The 19,452-nt window shown below is 46.8% G+C and overlaps 1 protein-coding gene across 5 annotated transcripts in view; it reads right to left on the reverse strand.

Annotated features, from left to right (window-relative positions):
* Window positions 1–1,973: 1,973 nt before the first annotated feature.
* Window positions 1,974–19,452, reverse strand: part of LOC111852041 (membrane-associated guanylate kinase, WW and PDZ domain-containing protein 3-like) — a 103,126-nt gene continuing 85,647 nt past the window's right edge. For 3 of the 5 annotated variants that reach the window (XM_023827525.2, XM_023827524.2, XM_023827522.2), the window contains 11 exons: window positions 17,911–17,942; window positions 17,138–17,285; window positions 16,164–16,258; window positions 15,761–15,953; window positions 15,418–15,606; window positions 14,640–14,825; window positions 13,801–13,897; window positions 12,897–13,002; window positions 12,605–12,742; window positions 11,985–12,123; window positions 1,974–5,513 (listed from right to left, as the gene is read on the reverse strand). In XM_023827525.2, the coding sequence (XP_023683293.2) occupies window positions 4,876–5,513; window positions 11,985–12,123; window positions 12,605–12,742; window positions 12,897–13,002; window positions 13,801–13,897; window positions 14,640–14,825; window positions 15,418–15,606; window positions 15,761–15,953; window positions 16,164–16,258; window positions 17,138–17,285; window positions 17,911–17,942 (1,961 nt within the window). In that variant the 3' untranslated portion in view covers window positions 1,974–4,875. Of the gene's footprint in view, window positions 5,514–6,351; window positions 6,449–11,984; window positions 12,124–12,604; window positions 12,743–12,896; window positions 13,003–13,800; window positions 13,898–14,639; window positions 14,826–15,417; window positions 15,607–15,760; window positions 15,954–16,163; window positions 16,259–17,137; window positions 17,286–17,910; window positions 17,943–19,452 lie in introns of all 5 variants that reach the window. The other 2 variants (XM_023827526.2, XM_023827523.2) reach the window with 2 other exon arrangements.

Genomic DNA, 19,452 nt, shown 5'->3' on the forward strand with positions numbered 1-19,452 from the left:
ACAAAAAGAAACATTTCTGCTGTGACAAACTGGTCAGTTTCATTTCTTGTCCATCATACAAGAAGCTGAGCTGAACAAATGTTCATTGTCTACACTCGTGTGGGCCGCAGACAGGTAAACTTGTGCAACTTCAGCAAGCGCAGGAATGAAGCTTGGACTTCGACTTTGGAAACTTGGTCATCTAATGCAATAAATTTCATTATCTGTTTTGTAATTGCTGGTGCTTTTTGACTAGTGCTTTGGGTTTTCTGAAACATCATCTGTACTGATGTTTGAGTGAGAGGTGAAGCTAATGCCTGTTTAGCATCGTCAGTGTTCTTTTGCGTGACGCACTTTGAAATGTCGGATCAAATTTCTTAACTGTAGTTTTTTTGTGATTAACATTACAGATTGCAGTCTTAATGTGCTGTTCACAAATATTTCCACACAAATGAGATTTTGGGAAATAATGTGCATGTGCTTATGTGCATGATGCGTACGCTTCCGGAACGCAGATCAGCTGAGATAAACCAAAAAACGGTCAGTTTTTTAGGGACAAAAACAGGCCATTTCCGACTTATGGCTGGTGGACAGGTATATCTCTCAAGGTATTCCTCTCTTAAACCTCCCTCTGTTCCCATATTTGCATAAACTTCCACAATGGACATTACCTGGAAACTGCTATGAATGAGACATCTTGACCAGCGTGGGCGTTCATTCAACTTCTGGACGTTAATGAACCTCTCTCTATTTTCCAGTCCCCTTGAGTTTCGTTCAGTCAGCACATAAACTCACATGGCCTTCAAAGAACACAGGCCTTGCACTTGAAACGTCCTTCAGAACATTTATGTTTCAGAAGACCTTTCAAGCTCCTTGGGCTGCATAGCTAAATGAAAGCTTTCTCTCCCACCTCCGTTTTTCTGTAACATGCCCACTTGTTGCTCTGATGTCTGAATGGAGAGATAGTCATAGTTGGGGTGTTCAGCAGCCATTAAAAAAAACAGAGTCTCAGTTAATTAGACTCATGTTCTGGAGCACTGCTGGGAATTTTGGGTACTCCTGCTTGGCAAAGTCATTATGGCAATTAAGTAGAACAATTAAGCCGATGAAACAGGTAAAATCATTTGCTACATTTGTCATATTAAAATGTATATTAAGGTCCGCTCGAGACTTCACTCTAACAAACAAATCAATTATGTGATATGTAGAGCTAATTATCCATTGTTAATTTATATATAGAGAATAAAAGAACACTGAAAACAAATAATTTTACTGTCTTAGAGCAGTTGGTTAGAAATGTTCCTCTAAGCCAATGTTTCCCAATCAGGAGTTGGGAGGGAGCAAAAATGTGAACTGTCTGGCAGGGAGCAAAAATGTGGACTGTTTGGCAGGGACCTCTCCTCCCTTTGGGGTCATTCCATGTGTTCAGTAAATTTCATCACCAGATGAATCATTTAATTAATTAATTTAATGAGTTAAATAACTCAGTGAGGTATTGACTAGTCAAACATGTTGTGCTAGTGGCTGAATTAAACACTACACGGGTGTTTTGGAAGGTTGCTGCACATACAGGGGTGACTTAAGAAGAGGTTTTGAAATGGATAAGCGGACACAGTTTGGGAGGCATAATATCAAAGTCTTGATACCAACATGAAGATCATTTAAACATCATCTTCTTTGACTGCCTAAGACTTTTGATAGTAACAGATGACTTTTTAAAATAAAAATATATCTGCGATCCCTATATCAGAAATTGTGGTAAAAGATTCATGTGGCTAATTTCACATCACAGACTGATTAATCCCAAGGGTGAATATACAGATAATATTTAATGCCAAGCCGGCAATACTGTCTGAGGCAAAATTTTGATATCAAACAGACACTAGCTGACAACTAAACCTTTTAATAATCCTCTGATGTTGAGATACCAGGTCCATCATGAGAGGGATTAGCTGACCCCTCACTGAAACAGAAAATAACTTCAAGCCATTGAATAATGTTATCTTGTTAGAACTTTAATATTGCATGAACAGAATGCAATGACTCTTTCCACCTCACATCATCTTTACAGTTACATAAAAAAATAATGGGGAGATTTACAGATCTTGATTTTTTTGTTTTTCCAGAATGAGAACTCTATGTATTTATAAAGATGCTGTACAATATATAAACATTTACAGCTACCACATAATGTCGAGACCAAGCTAAGTTTCTGATTAACTAAAGTGCACAGGCCACTTTGTACACTGTATGCCGAAACAGCAGTGTCAGTAGCCTTCAGGGGTCTCTCACAATGCCCTAGTGCAGATGACAATGATATACTGCAGTGTTTCCCAATCTGGTCCTGAGGGACCCACAGTCAGTCCGTGTTTTTGCTCCCTCCGAGCTCCCTGCCAGACAGTCCACAGTTTTGCTGCCTTGGTAGGTAGCTGGCAGGAAGCACAAACGTGGACTGTCTGTGGATCCCTGTGGACTGGATTGGGAAATACTGATATACTGAGACTCCCCAAAAATGAACTTGTCCAAAGTACTATGCAGTAAACTGTGATGTGATTGGCTGCTGCTTGCCAGCTAAATGCAGGAGATGGCAGGAGTGCTTCCGGCAGGGCTGTTCAGACAGCTCACTGACTGCAACTTGTTCTGCTTGTCCGTTCTTCATCCGGCAAATTCTTTTTAGAACAGTGTTTCTCAACCTGCGTTTTGAGGCCCCCAGACTGTCCACGTTTTAGCCGGGAGCTGGAAGGGAGGAAAAATGTGGACTGTCCGGCAGGGAGCTGGGAGGGACAAAAACTGTGTGAACTGGCTGTGGGTCCCCTGAGGACCGGGTTGATTAACACTGTTTTAGAATGATGCACATTTGTGAGATGCTGAATAAGACCTATGCAAGTTTAGCAAAAGCAATGCAAAAATAACTTCATTTTTTTTACATTTAAACCCCTCTATGACATGAGAAAGATCTAAATCAGTTCTTGTTTTTGGTCTGGAATCAAAAGATAAGAGAGTTCACTATTACTTCTTTTGCATGCGATAACCATGATGAATACCAGCTTGTGTATGTTTTCACAATATCTCTACAAGTTTACAGAACCGCAAAGGGGACTGCATACAGTAGTTGACGGTCAGTGCATGAGTTGCCTACCAACAGCTTGAATAAAAACTCTTCTTACAACTATAACTCAACAAGACCATTTGGGTAGCACACACATTTTGAGAAATGCTTTGAACCGAACAGATCTTTCCAAACATGTCTAGGGGTCTGTCATTGGCTAAATGCAGTTTTCTGTTATCCAAGTCACAACGTTTATCAAGAAGGACATCCACATCCATATCCATGCATGTGCCAAAGTTAGATGTTTCAAACAACAAAAGAATATTTCCTGGCTGAAAGTCATGCATTCATATACAGTACATTACCCACCGATGTATTTGGGGACATTACCCAACAGAGCTGTGGTCAGAGCCTGCTAACGACTTAAGCATTTAAATGGGAATCTCACTGCTCAAAAAGAAGACGGAGACTCACTCTGTCAACAAGCCACACCCACGTCCCCCCCCGAGGTTTTCAAAAACTATCCAGCTACACTCGAAATCTGAGCTCACTGAAGCAGGAATGAGTCAGAGGGAAGAAGATCTGCAAAACAATGAACACATTGCAGACATTTTTGCTACAGCTGTCCATCAAAGACAGGGACAATCAGTGGAACGAAAACCCATGCAAAGAATAAAACACCAACGGGAATTAAATTCATAGTAGCTGGGCCTTGAAGAGCCACTTTGGTGCTGATGCTTTGTTTGAAGGAGAATTAAATCTGACGCTGTTATAGAGCCCTTGATCTCGTGTCGGACACCATCGGTGAGGTAGCCCTCTCTCTCAACATTTTACGTGCATGAGTGAAAGTGTCAGCGTCGTGTCTGAAAGCCCACTGACTGCCATTCGTTGTGCAAGACTGACCTCTGACCTTCCATAAAAAAACAGTGATAAAGGACAGTGTAAGGTCATAAAACTCCAAATCCCAGAAGCCCACATCAAAATGCTGATTGGCTCAAGATGGATGCATATATCTATATCACTCCATTTTTTTTTTCATTTGAATAAATTAGATACAATTTATCATAAAGAAGATAACCAATAAGCACAAGTCTCTGGTCGTATATATATGTATATATGTACACACACATTTTCACATTTTATTTTACAAGGTACCAAACAGGATGCATTTATGTAAGGAAGAAATTGTCCTAGAAATCCTTAAATTGTTTTTGGGAATAATAATTTAAGGTTTGAAGATCTGGACATATCAAAAAAGCAATATTTTAAATATTGTTTTGGTATCTGTATTTAAATATATACATTAAATTGGCACATTTGTCCAGTTGTAAAAAAATACTGGTTAGGAATTTCAATGTTTTTAAGTATTGAAGTCAGGGTCAAAATAAACTTTCCTGGATCACAATGTGTGCCAATAAAATACTGAAACTAATAAATTAAAGCTATAAAGTTAAATATTATATGACCAAAACTGTATAAACATGTTCACAGAATCTCTTAGCCTGTTTGGTACCTCATTTTACATGTTTACATGTAACAATCTGGAGTTTGGATGAGACATGCAAGGTTGTAATTTCCATTAACGCAAAAAGACAACAGAAGACAGGAGTCCAAATCTCCGCTGACTGAAAAAAATGACAGTTTTTTTTTGTCATCCTTTGTTTTTGCATGCAGTAAGACAAGGCCCTGACAGAGAAGCGCTCCATGTGAAGGTCTGTCTCCTGTTTCTCGTGGACGAGGCTGCGGCCAGCAGGGCGCAGGCAGGGGCTTGGGGGGGGGGGGGGGGTATCTGCAGAACTTCCGTCAGAGGGCTGCCACCTGTGCCACCGAGCTTCCAGAAACGCTCATCAGCAGCTGTCCCGCATGACTTCGGAGTAGGACAGGATTCTGGCAGAGCTTGGTATATTCCACGGGCCAGGGGTGATCGGCCCCCTCCCGCCAGGAGTGTCCTGCTTCCTGCCTGTGCACCTCCTCTGGTCAGGCCAGCTCTCCTCCTCTTCTCCTCTCGGCTGACTCCCCCTTCCCCAGCCTTCCCCTTGCCTCCCCCGGGTTCTGTTCCTCTCTGCTCCCTCTCTGTGTGTTTGGGTGTCTCGCTCTGCCTCCCTTTTCCTCCAGCCCGCATCCTCCCTGCTCCTTCGCTCGCCCTGCTGCTCCTGGTGCAGCTGTCTTGTTCCGGCACGGGCCTCCCCATGTTTCTTTTGGGAGCTGGGAGACCGGCTGGGAGTCTTCCCCCTGTTAGGACTGGGTGCCCCCTGGTGGTTGCACTGTCCCTCTGCGGGATCCAACAGCAACTCGTCTGCAGTGTTTGCGCCAAGCCTTCTCTCCACTGCGGCTTCCCAGCTGGCTTGTGGTTCAGGCAACCGAGGGAAGGACATGGGGGAGGCGGAAGGCACAGGGATAGGGGTGTTCCACTCCAGAGGCAGGGAGAGCGATTCTGCAGAGCTGACAGATGGAGATACTGGGCCCAGAGCGTCTCTCTGAATGCCTGCAGGTAAAGCAGTAGGTTAGTCCATTAGACCAGTGTTTCCCAAACCGGTTTAGCTCCCTCCGAGCTCCCTGTCAGACAGTCCAGGGAACTGTGAAGGAGCAAAAACGTAGATCGTCTATGGGTCCGCTAGACCCGAGTTGGGAAATACTGCATTAGATCAAACAGAGGCAGGGCTTTAAGAGTAAACCTGTGCCATCGGTCATCTAAATTTCTGATATCTATGATACATAACGTATCCATGACACAGGCCTCAGATGTAATGTGCAAATGATAACATATAAGTGGCTCTCATCTGTACAGTATTTCACTCTGGACTGGTGTCAACAATATGCATATGTATGTATACAGAATACTTTTGATATACAAATAACTGCAGCATTATGTGATACAGTTACAATTAGATGTCTCCAAGTACCATGTGAACAAAGTTAACATCCAGGTTAAGGAACGGGAGATGTAATTGTCAGGACTGAGCTTCTGGTCCTAAGAGGACAATCGGTTAGGAAAATGGTACAATACCTAGCAGTATAAATGGTGTGAATATCACATAACATTATTTAAATACAAATGTCTCCTAATAAAAGTCATTGGGACAATAATGACAAGCATTAGCGGGGCTACACTGAGATTTACATAAACAGATAATTATTTCTTAAGGTCTCTTTGCCTGCACTGATCCGTAAACAAAGGACAGACTGGATCAACCAAGGCTTGGGGAAATCCCAGCAGAGTGGGAATCAGGGGGGTGAGAAAGGCAGAGCCAGGGCACCTCTGAAAGAGAGACATGGCCTGGAGGAATGAGGAGGAGGAGGAGGAGGAGGAAGACGACCTTTACCAAGGTGGCTGGAGCCAGAGCAGCCGGAGCAGCGAAACCTTTTAGTGGTGATGCTCAGATGTGGGGTAGTAGCAGAGAGTGGAGGAGGACAGAGTGCCTGGATGAAGAGGAGGACAAGGCAAGGCTGAGTCCCGGCCAGACGGAGGAGTGAGAGAGAGAGAGAGAGTGACAGAGAGAGGGAGAGGACAGAGTGCCTAGAGGAAGAGGAGGACAAGGCAAGGCTGAGTCCCGGCCAGACGGAGGAGTGAGAGAGAGAGAGAGAGAGAGTGACAGAGAGAGGGAGAGGACAGAGTGCCTAGAGGAAGAGGAGGACAAGGCAAGGCTGAGTCCCGGCCAGATGGAGGAGTGAGAGAGAGAGAGAGTGACAGAGAGAGGGAGAGGACAGAGTGCCTAGAGGAAGAGGAGGACAAGGCAAGGTTGAGTCCTGGTCAGATGGAGGAAAGAGAGAGAGAGGGAGGGAGAGAGTGACAGAGGGAGGGAGAGGACAGAGTGCCTGGAGGAAAAGGAAGGAGAGAAGGACAAGGAAAGGCTGAGTTCCAGCCAGACGGAGGAGAAAGCAAATAGAGAGAGAGATAGAGAGAGGGCAGAGTGCCTGGAGGAAGAGGAGGATAGGACAAGGCTGAGTCTCGACTGGACAGAGGAGAGACACAGAGAGAGAGACTTTGACTTTTAAACTCCCTTTACTGACACAGAAGCACAAACAATGCCAGTAAAAAAAACTCCCAAAAAAAAACCACACAAATCCACAGAAGTCAGAAATGCCATGCTGTCACACGTTTAACACTGGGCCTTGATCATCACCAAGTTCACACAACACTCCGCATTGTCCCCACAGTCGAGAAATCCTGCAGGGTGTGGGTCAGCAAAGAGTATGTATTCTCCACCCTGAGCCACATCGCCACCAGCCCCACCAATACAAACTTAGAATCCGTCGACCCAGCCCCTCTCAGCTAATTTTTCAGAGACAGCCAAATCGCAAGCTTGGCCTGCCCCACCAAAAAGTTTAACATGCACAATTTACCCTTCTTACGCGCCTTGTATCTTGGACCATAAATGAGAAAAACATCAGAGAAATTTGCCCCACACCCACCAAACCACGCCATCAGCTGCAGGAACATGGTCTCAAGCCTTGCGAACCTCAAAAAAAGATGCACCAAAGTTTCATCTTGTCCACAAAACGTCAGTCCCCCACCACAGAAGGATCCACCACATGTCTGTTCGTTGCCACAGCCCCTTGCACCACCCTCCACTGCAGGTCAGCTGTGCGCTTCTCCATGGGGGGATGGTACAGGGTCTTCCAACAGCCCAAGGGGGAAGGACCCGGTGTCAAAATACCCAACCTCCTGGAAGCCTCCCACTGTCCCTCCACTGCCGCTGAAATATGCAAGGGCGAGAAAAGCCCCCTCAGATCCCCCACCCCGTCCACCGCAGACCTCCCGGACCCCTCAGGCAGAACCAAAGAAACGTCATTGAGGATTGACTGGATGAGATGACTGGACTAGTACACAAGACAGAAACAGACTTCCAGGTTCTACTCTCTCTGAAATGCCCCAAGCTTTGCAATGCCCACCACCAGCATGGACCTTCGAAAAACCTAGATGATAGAGCACTGACCCGAATTAGGGGGCTGTAAGACACCGGGTCCTCCTCCACGCTGACACACGGCAGAGAGCCAGGCCTATCGGTCCGCAGCACAGGACACTTTCAGAACGGACTGATTAAACAAGGTGGTCACGGACCCTTCCACGTCCTTCAGGTCCAGCACGAACAGATGTCTGTCATCCCTCCCGCCCTCCACTCGCTGCAGCAACATGTACGCTGTCTCGGCCCATAGTAACCCTTCACCCTTCAGGTGTCTTCAGTCTGAAAACAGCGATAGGGCCAGCCAGGTCAACAAGTCCCTGACTGCCTTCCCTCACAGGCAAAAAAAAAGCTCGGAGGCACGGGTCCAATGTTAGCCAGACCAGAAGAAATCAACAAGCATCTTCTGGAGCTTGTAGGACAGCTGAGGAGGGATCTATGACCAATGAGACCTAGGATACACGTCCTCCAGCAACCCCTCCCAATTCTTACTAAGGAAGTCCTCCGATCCGAAGTGCACACCAAGATACTTCACACAGACACTTCACCATAAGGCACCCAGTAACTTCAGCAGTACTCGACCCTGTCACTGTCCATTCACATGGCACATACTGTACACTTATTCCAACTGACACAAGCCAAAGGTGTCTTCTCGTACAGCTCCAGGCCATGAGGGAGCGCCGGAACATCCCCTTCCCCCCATACAAACACAGAGACATTGTCAGCATTAGCAGACAAAACAATGTGCCTTACTTAGGCCTGGCAGCCCCTGCAGCTCAGCCCTCAGCCAACACAGCAAGGGTTCAATGGCCAAGCAGTACAGTTGACCAGACAATGGACACCCCTGCCAGATACCCCTCCACACCCTGTCGTTCCCATGCCAAAAGCCACAAGGAACTTATGACTGAATCTGTCAAAGAGTCTTTTTCCTGATCAATAGAAGTAACTTTAAAATCGGGTGAATCCAGTCTACGCAGGTCCATCACATCATGCATCAAGAACAGATTGTCCATTATGGTGCACCCAAGAACACAATAGGCCTGAGCAGGGCACACCAAGTCCTCCAGCTGCAGCACGCTAACCTATTAGAGACGCATTTCGACAGGATCTTATAATCACTGCGCACCAAGGAGAAGGGCCTCCAGTTTCACAACAACTTTGGGAGGAGAATCAGCACAGCCCTTGTGCAGCTAGTCGGCAGCCATCCAGCCTCCAGAGTCCAGTTAAAGACCTCAAGCAGATTTGGTCCCAACAAGTCCTTACAGAATTCCGCTGGTAGGCCATCGACCCCCAGCACCTTCCCAAGCAATAAACTGCTGTTGTTAGTTCCTGGAGCCGAAGGTCCTCATCCAGGGCCTCCCTCTGTGCCATCTCCAGGCTGGTCAATCCTGTCAATAACTCCTCCATGCTGGACAGATCACACTCTTTTTCACCAAAAAGCGCTGCATAATAGTCCATGGCCAGCCTCTGTAGTTCCGACGGTGCCACAGTCAGTGATCTTCCAGACGCTGAAGGTATAACATATCGGCTTGGATCTCGTCGTTTTGCCCAAAGTGAAAAAGAAAGATCTCACAGCATCCATGTCCCTAATCTGAGACATCCCAAGCCGGACCAAAGCCCCTTTCACCCGTTCACTCGGGAAGGAGTTCAAGGCCTTCCTCCTTCCTGGCAATACACTCACAGTGTCAATGGCATCACTAGCAACCAAGTGCCTCTCAAACAAAGCAACATCCCTCTCCAAATCCGGAAGAACGTTGCTAACCACGGCCCTTGACTGAGCGGCATACTGCTGGCAAAAAACCCAGATCTGAACATTACCCACATCCTACCAGAATAAATCCAGAAAGTGCTTCTTTTCCTTCCTCCATCACCCCCAGAAGACAGCAAAGCCCCAACAAAAACAGCAGCATCCTACTGTCAAAGTGCAAGTAGTACCTTGACATCAAGATCTTCGACAAAAGTACACCAACCTACACCAAGTGGTGGTCAGAGAAAGTGCAAGTTATATGTGCCGTCGAAACCTCATTCCGCCCAAACTTTGACACAAAAATCCTATCCAGCCTAGCAGTGCTGACCCGACCACCCGACAACCCCAAACCCCCTTTTGTCAGGAAGAGAGTCAGCACGGGCTTCGTGCAGCTAGTTGGCAGCCATCCAGACCTCAAAGTCCAGTCACAGACCTCAAACAGGCCCCAACAAATCCCAGAAATGTTTATAAAACTCCGCTGGCAGGTCATCGAGGCCCGGCACCTTCCCAAGTGACAACCGCCGAACTGCCATTGTTAGTTCTTGGAGCTGAAGGTCTTCATCCAGGGCTTCCCTCTGCGCCATCCCCAGGCTGGCCAATCCTGTCAACAATACCTCCATGCTGGACAGATCATACTCTTCTTCACCAAAAAACAGTCACCCCCAACCACAACAAAACATCACGACAGATCATCATCTAACCCCCGAAAACACCATAGCCGATCAGTCCCACAGGTCAGCGCATAAACATTCACAAACAGCAAAGCAGTCTCCCCAACTGTAGCCTCAACCAGCAGCAGTCCACCGTGCTCCACCTCCCGCAGCTGCACACCTGCCATTCCAACCCCCTCAGAAAACAGAATGGCGACCCCCACACTCGCACATATACCATGACTGAAAAACAGCCCACCCTTCCACCATAACCTTAAATCCACCTCCTTGTCCCCGTCACTATGAGTTTCCCGCGGAAACAGCGCATCTAAATGATGCAGCTTCACAAATTCAGCCACCGCTTATCCTTATCTCTTCCACCATTAATGTTTAATGACCCCATGAGTAACTACTCCAGGGAAGTTGTAAGGAAGAAAAACAGACAAAGAAGGACAAAACAGTGCAAGATCGAGAAAAAGCAAATTGGTGAGTAAAATTTGCAAATTGGTGGTGCAAATTTGCACGCACCGGACCCACAGCCCTGCCGTAACACAATCAGTAACAAATTTTCTCAGTCGATACCTCTTCTGCATAGATAACTCCTCATAACTAGCTGTCTCTCGGAAATGTCATACCGAGGCCAAAAACTTCTGAACATCCGTGAAGAAACCCGAAAGTGGCACGGACTTCCCATAGCTTCCCATCCAGAAACTCATCAACCTCCTTCAAGGAATACAGCTGCTGATATCGTCCCCCCCCCTCCGACACAGCTAAGCCAGCGACTGGCTCCACACCCACAGCCGGCTCACCAACTCACCAATAATCACCGAAACACAAAATGAAAAATCAAAAATTAGAAAATACATGGAACTCTGACACCAGCCACAGGTGGCTACTATGTACTCTCACACTCTCTGCCCACTCCCAGCAGACACTCTGAAAGAGAGAGAGAGAGAGAGAGTGCAAGCAAAAGAGGAAGAGAGAGTGTCTGGAGGAAGAGGAGGGAGCGGAGGAAAAGGCAAGGCTGAGTCCTGGCCAGACAGAGTAGAGAGAGAGAAAGAGAGAGAGAGAGTAGCTGAGGCATATATGAACCAGGAGCGCAGAGGCATGCAAGTGAACACAAACACACACACACACACACACGTTTGTATTCTTATCTTTGTGGGGATCACCCATTCAAATAAGTTTTTATCACATTGTGGGGAAATCTGGTCCCCACACTTGGTGCTTATGATTAAGGATAGGGCTGGGTAGGGGTTAAGGTTGTCATTGTTGGGATTAGGCATTCCTGTAGAAATGAATGGAGAGTCCCCATAAAGATATAAAAACATGAACTGTGTGTGTTGTGTGTATATATGTGTGTGTGCACATGTGTGTGTGCGTGTGCTCACGTGTGTATGTGTGCGTCTGTGCGTATGTGTGTGTGTGTACGTGCGTATGTGTGTATGTGTGTGTGTGTGTACCTGTGTGTGTGCAAGTATGTGTGCGTGTGTGTGAACGTATGTGTGAGTGTGCATATGTGTGTTCGTGTGTGTGTGTGTGTGTGTGCGTGTGTGTGTGTTTGTATGTGTGCACGTGCGTGTGTGTGTGTTTGTATGTGTGTACGTGCGTGTGTGTGTGTTTGTATGTGTGTACGTGCGTGTGTGTACCCTCACCGTGGTCCGGTGCCAGCCCAGGCCCGGGTTTGAGCAGCAGTAACACCTTGCTGCCCCCGGCCTGGATGAGCTCGATGGCTCTGGTGTGTGTGATTCCCTGGGTTGGCTCCCCGTTAATCTCCACTATCTGATCCCCCACCTGTTGGCAGAAAAAGAAATTAAAATCACCCCAAACCTTAAAGTCCCTAAAACATCCTAATGTTTATAGCTCAGAAGATCCAAACAAGCTCACTCCAGAGGCTTTGGGTGAATGTTACTGCCATTTACACACTCTCCATGTCCTCTCTCGTAACTGTATTTCCTGTATTTTGTATAAAAATAAGAGCCCAGGTTCAAACCTCCATCAGTTCGCGTCTCTACATGCATATGCACAATGGTGGAAAGTTCAGATCCAGAAAGTACAAATCCAGACCAAGGTTTTGTTTCAACCAACCAGTTGAGTATAAAGAGTCACAGTCACAGAGAACTCAACTAGTTGGTTGAAACAAAACTGTGGTCTAGATTCGTACTTACTGGACCTGAACTTTTCACCTCGGCATACGTACACCAGCCAGCTGATGTCCTGCTCCTACTGCCTCAGACCTCCAGCTCCCCCTAGAGGCCAGTGGATACAGACTCACATGTATCCTCCCGTCCAGCTGGGCAGGGCTGTCCTCTGCCAGCCGAAGGATGTACAGGCCCATGTTGTACTCCTTCCCCCCCCGCAGGCTGAAGCCAAACCCTCGAGGACCACGGTCCAGCTCCACCGTGAAGCAGCCCTGTGCCGCACACACACACACACACACACACACACACACACACACACACACACACATAATCAGGGATTGTGATTCTCACTGTCACTGCTCTGCTCTCCCATTACATTCACAAGACCCCCATTCCACCCCCAGAGGAGGAATTGGCACGACTCACCTGCCGGGGCCCCGCCATGCACACGCTGCTCTGCTCATTTGCCCCCCGCGTCCTGTAACTCGCCCGGGAAGAGCCCTCCCACTTCTCCTCCATTTCCAGGTTGCATCTACAAGCCAGAAGAGCATCTGTGATTCGGCCAGATCTGTGACAGACCATCTGAATCCCAATCATTCGTAGCGGCAGTGAGCGAAACTTCGGTGGGGATTCCCAGAACATTTTGGGCAACACCAACTCCTGCTAATTATTCATCATCTATTCAGGCCCTCAAAGCTACTGCCCACTCCCCCAATAACGGAAGTAAGGGAATATCTCCCACTAGACAGCAGCGGCACAGTTCAGTTATTTACAAGAACGACACTAAACAGTTTTTTGGGGGGGTTAAAATACGAGGAGGGATGGCCTCACTTCTGCGTGTGAGCGCCAGAGCGCTAACGGAGCCTGGGACAGCGCATTGGATTAAAGTGGGTGCAAGGGTAATCTCGTTTAAGGGGAAGATCAAAGCAGAGAGAGAGGGAGGCAGAGCCGCCATTTATTTGCCAGTAATAACCCAGCCGCTCTCCTCCTTTTCTGGCTCAGTAGCTTAGCACGGGCCCCTGGTCATAAGCAGCAGATTATCCATACGAAGCTTCCCAGGGCCCCAATTCAACAGGGCCGCAAGACGAGCTTGTCGCTAAGCCTTCAAAAGCACGTCTCTTGGGACGGCAGACGATTATACGCTAGGGCTCGGGAAGATACGCTGTGGGGGGGGGGGGGGGGGGTGTATTATTTACGCCACATGTGCTTGTTAGTTGTCTTGGCTGGCAGGCCGGAGTCAGAAGAACAGTAGTTGAATGACTGTTTTAGTTCTGTCCCGGAATGTGAGCCTGGTCAATGAGATGATAAATGTCACCGAGTGCATGGATACCGGTCATCTCGGGTGGCTGGCTGCTGGCCCACGGCTCGGTGCTGCAAGGCTGGACTGTTCTTGGCCGAACTGGCAGCAGATGGAGGCCCAGTGTATTCTGGGAGACGGACAATAGTTGGTCAGTCACGAAAACACACGGTAACAATTGCCCCAAAGAAACACACAAAATCTGTACTGCATCAGGAACCTTTTGGTTTGTTAATGTTACGAGCTGGGTGTCCTCAAATTCAGGCCATAGCACACACATATCTGTCCTGGGCAATTTTAATCTCAGTGTCATCTACCTTTTAAAAGCAAATATTTTTACTTTAATGCGCTTTACAGCAGTTAAGTGTGGCTAATTATAAATGTAGCTCCAGTTATTGGACTGCAAATCCCTGCAGCATCCTTGTCAATTCCAGATTACAATTTTCACAATAAGAAATCTCATCTACATAAGTGATTCAAAGAATTATGACCATAAGGTCGCTGGTTCACATCTCAGGAAGGGTTATGCATTTGCGCCCCCAAACAAATTACTTCATCTATTTTACATGGAATACCTATAGTGGAATAGTAGGATATTCAGCTACATAAAGGGATTGATCTGGAGACACATTGATAAATACAAATTATTTATTTCTTTTTTAGGAAAAGCTTCTCATTTAAGAACATTCTCCAATACTTAACATTATTATAAAACATTGTAAAAATAAGTGGGCAAAAACCCATTTGTAAATTACGGCTGCAAGTGTTCCTGTCTGCACACAGAGCAATAACTGTCACAAAGACACAGACACATTTGTCTACTGGAATTTTACTACATTTCCCAGCAGGCTCTGCACCGAGCATGCTCTTACCATCTGCCGGGACCACTGACAGGGTGACAGAATTGCCAGCGTCCTTGATGAGTTGCACAATGTCGTTGTGTGACAGCTGCACGATGGACTGGCTGTTAACGGCCAGGATGCGATCTCCCACCTTGAGCCGGCCGCAGCGGTCAGTGGGGCTGCCCTCGATGATGCGGCCGATCTTGTGTGGTATCACTTTGCCAGGGAAATAACCGCACCATATTAGTTTAGACAATAACAGTGAACAAGCCCAACAGCAGATTTACTAAAGTCATCTAAAGACACTCACGACCTGCATAATCAATGACATCACACACCCCAAGCCAGGGATCACCTCAATACAGTCACATCTTGCATCACGCAAGGTTTAGGAATGACCAGACATGCACAAGCAACTAATCCAGCAGACAACAAGAAACGCAATGCTCCATCCAAACATTAAACCTGCACCTAGAATATGTGAGCGATATCCACACAAACAGGGAGACCATGCAGACTCACATACACACACACACACACACACACACACACACAGCAGGGCCGGGATTCGAACCCTCAACCCTGGAGGTGTGAAGCAGCACTGTGTCACTCTGCTTCCCCTTAATATGCTTATTAAGTCCAAATTATCACAGAAACAACCTACAGGTATTTGCATAATGAATGCATAAGACTTAAGAGTTTAAGATGACATTTGTGCAGTGCTGGTGGGGTTCCTCAGTGGGCCATTAAAGGTCAGGGTGATTGTGTGTTTGTGGGTGTGTGGCCTGCTGAGAGGGGGGGGTCTGACCTCCAGGGGGCGGCTTGCTCTTGGATGTGAGGATGACGAACCCAAAGCCCTCGCTCTCCTTGCGCTGCAGGAGGATGTCATAAGGGTGGGGCTCGGCCTGGCCTAGCGCTTCTGCACGGGGCAGCCTGGGGGAGCCGTTCAGCAGGGGGGGGGTCGCCAGCTGCTGGCCCCCGTCTGCATCCCCACCGTCTGGGAATAGACGATCAGACCACAAACTCAACATGGCAGCAGTATACCCGTGGAGTTTGTACATTCTTTGAGATATTTATGAGCTCCTTGCTGACAGTTTTTAAGATCTTTCTTAATAGAACATCGACCATGGCCACCGGAAGCTTCCACGCACCCCTGTAGATAATAGTCCTGCGGACGGTCAGCAGGACCTGGCCGTTGCGGGCGGCATTGGTCATCAGATCCAGCACCTGCTTGTGTGGCCTACCCTTGACCACAACGCTGTCGATAGCTATGAGCTCGTCTCCTGCCCGGAGATGACCTTCCTTCTCGGCCGCCCCTAGGGGCACGATGGCGCCGATGTAGACCTGCCGGGGGCAACATCATGGCAGCTGCTTAATGGATATGAGCTGGTAAAAACAGATTCCCCACGGATATGGGTCAACGTGGCCGCTTGGGATGCGGCGGTTGGAAATGGACAAATGGCTTTTGGGCCAACGGGAGCAGAGAAGAACACAGATCAGCCAGAGCTTAAGGCCAATCAGAGCCGCCCTGGACTGCGGGTGTCTCTGTCTCACCGGCTGTTTGGGACTTTCTCCACCCAGAACTCGGAACCCGAATCCAGACTCCTGGTTCCTCTTGATGAAGATGTCCAATTCTTTCATCACTGGGCCTGGGAGGGGTAAATATAAGCCATGCTTCTGAACCAGATAAGTAACATAACACCCTAAATATACCCTAAATATACCCTACATATACCATAAATATATGCCATCATTTCCAGTGATTCACTTCTTCCATTGCCCAGCCAATCTCTACTTTCCCCTTTTAGAGCATTGGTTTTCACTACAGCTAACCAGTTAATGACCTCCTTCTGCAGCGATTCTTCCAGGGAACCCGGTCTGAGATGGAGTGCTTTGTGTTTACGCCCTCATGCCCTCTATCTCGATGGCTGGTTATGCTACATACTTCATAGACTCAAAGATACAAAGCTTTCCATGCCAGGCAGGCCCAGGAAACTGACTAGCCTAACTGTAATTTAGCCGATTTAAACTTAGCTAGAATTGATGATATTTTTGCGCTAATGTTGTTGTTTCTTTTTTTAACCTGAATTTAAATCAGTTACCTCAAGTGTTTATTCTTACTAAGGCTGCCTTGTTTTTAAACTATTTCACTACATTACATGCCCCAGTACAAGTTGCTAATTGTCAGTTAAAAAACTGCAGTCTCCTCTGGCCTTTTTCTTATTTGGGATGATAATAGAAAAATAGTATTAGCATGATAACCTCCACGCCCCGGCTGTAATTTGGAGGGGGGGGGGAATCCATAAAGTTGCAAGGATTTAATTAACTTCTGACCTAAGACGAACAATAAAGGATGCAAAAAGCTGGAGTCTGATAATGGGGGTCAACAGCAAAACTGACTGATGGAGAATTTTCAATATAATTTTACATAGGACCATTATCTAGACAAATTAGCATGATAAAACAGTCGGGTATTTTTTACTTTTTTGATGCTGTACTTAAAGGTACATCTTCCCACCTAGACTCACCCGTACTATCCACCGCAGCTTTGGACGTTGCGTAGAGCTCGGTGGAGTCCAGCCTGGGGGAGCTAGGTCTCATGCAGCTCGGTGGGGGCTGCGGGGGGGCTTCTGGGACAGGGTCTAGAGCTTCGGCACTGGACATCATGTCCTGCTTCTGTGAGAGCGGAGTAGTTAAGGACCTGAATGTACCCACATCTACCCCCAGAAAGGACCTGGCTGTAGTGGCTCAATGCAGTATTTCTCAAACTTTTGGAATTGGGAGGGAGCAAAAATGTGGACCGTCTGGGGTCCCCGGGGGGCTCGTTTGAGAAACACTGTGCTAAAGGAACTTAACCTAATTTTTGCACGCTCATAATATTCAATTACTTGAAGAAGTTTAGAAGATGCATGAAAAACAGTTACACGTTTCACTGTAAGCGAAGGAAAAAACACATCTATTAAATTAGTAATTAATGAGCTGGAAAATTATTTGGAGCAAGCAAAGAAACAGGTACAAAATGCCAGTGGTTATATCAAGAAATGGTGGATTTCTGGCTAAGGATGGAAAAGCGGTGCTTTACAATATAGCCACTTAAAGTATCATCCTGAATTTGAGTTTAGACAACCCAGTCTGAATTAAAAGAGCTCCCCCTTATTGCCTGGTACCACTGACATATATAAATCTACTACCACATAAGGAATTCTCAGCAAAGGTTTTCACTAATCACAGAAAGGGTCCAAAGGCTTGGAGTGGCAATTAAGCAAAGCATACAGTAATGAAATATTTTGCTTTTACTTACCGGTTTCAGGGATTTCACTGGAGACGTTTGGCCTTAAAAGAGAGGAGAAGTGAAAATCAATAATTGGGTGTAAGTCAGAGGCGCAAATACAAGTGAGACATCAGTTTAATGAGACTGGTGTGCAGATGTGGAGATTTCAGGACCACAGAATACAAATCCAGACCAAGGTTTTGTTTCAACCAACCAGTTGAGTATAAAGAGTCACAGTCACAGAGTACCCAACTGGTTGGTTGAAACAAAATCTTGGTCTGGATTTGCACTCTCTTGACCTGAAATTTCCACCTCTGCCGGCATGTCAACACGTTAGTGACGTGTCACTGGAGGCCCAAGCTCAGGATCTGTGCTTTTGCACGCTTATAATTCATTTCTAACCCATGATGCCTCATACGATATCGGGCAAAATGGCGAGAGCTGTGCCGCGGTTATCAAACTGAATCCTTTGCTTCCACAGGGAAACACTTTAGCAGGTGTTTAAGGTGGAAAGTCTAAGATGACTGGGATCACATCTTATGAATACATCTACCACTAGGTGGCAGTAGGTCCAAAATCAAAAGATGCAGGAAGCGCTCACGATTTCTGAAGCTCTATATGGACACGTTGCTTTTAAAGATAAAATCCGTTTTAAAAAGCCCACAGATTCCTTTAATTTTATCCCTGTCTAGAGGTGAAACCGAGGTCACCGGGTCTTTTCCACTGTGCGTGAGAAGGTTCTCAGAAATTATTTTTCTCCCCCTGAGAACGCAAGATGGTGGGCATGAATTAAAGATCTAGGTTCCGTTGATTGTCATGGAGTAGGAGCTGTCTGTCTCAGAAGGGTTTCAGGGGGGTGTTCCATGAAGCAAGATTTTCTCAGTTAGCTGGGTTAACTTAAGCTAGAATACGAGTTCAAAAAAGGAGCATTCCTATTGGACAGTCAAGACTTCTATCTTAAGTTAACCCAGCTAAGTAAGAAATCCTGCTTTGTGGAATACCCCCCCTGGACAGCAGAGCAGCAGACGCATAACTAAACTATAACTAAACATACAAACAATGACAACAACAAAGAGAACAACAACAACAACAATAATAATAATAATAATAATGATGATGATGATGATGATGATGATGAAATCACCAAAAAAGAGCAGTAATGTCACAGGCCTGATGGTGAGCTTGGGGGGGGGGGGGGGTTACACACACTGAGAAGCCAGGAAGGATGTGCACCTCAGCCACCAAATATCACCAGCCAGTAGGTGTGGGCACGAGGGGAAGCGTGGGTTTAAGACCGTGTGAACATTCAGTTCTCCAGTCGGGATCAAAGCTGCCCTGGTGGGTTGGCTGGAAACCAAAGACAGACCCCCACCCTCACCTACCCGATAAGCCAGGATGTCTGCAGGCTTACATAATCCCCCCCGCCCCTCCCTCCACCCTCAACCAAATCAGGAGCTGAAATCATTATGCCTCTCTGAAACTGCATGGGAGGGGTTATTAGTATAAATAACCTGCGGGAGATGAAGATGGAGAATCAAGCAGGGTGATGGGATTGGGTGGAGAACGTGCGTG

The sequence above is a fragment of the Paramormyrops kingsleyae genome, chromosome 8 (genome assembly GCF_048594095.1).
Source record: "Paramormyrops kingsleyae isolate MSU_618 chromosome 8, PKINGS_0.4, whole genome shotgun sequence".
In the NCBI taxonomy this organism is placed as follows: Eukaryota; Metazoa; Chordata; class Actinopteri; order Osteoglossiformes; family Mormyridae; genus Paramormyrops; species Paramormyrops kingsleyae.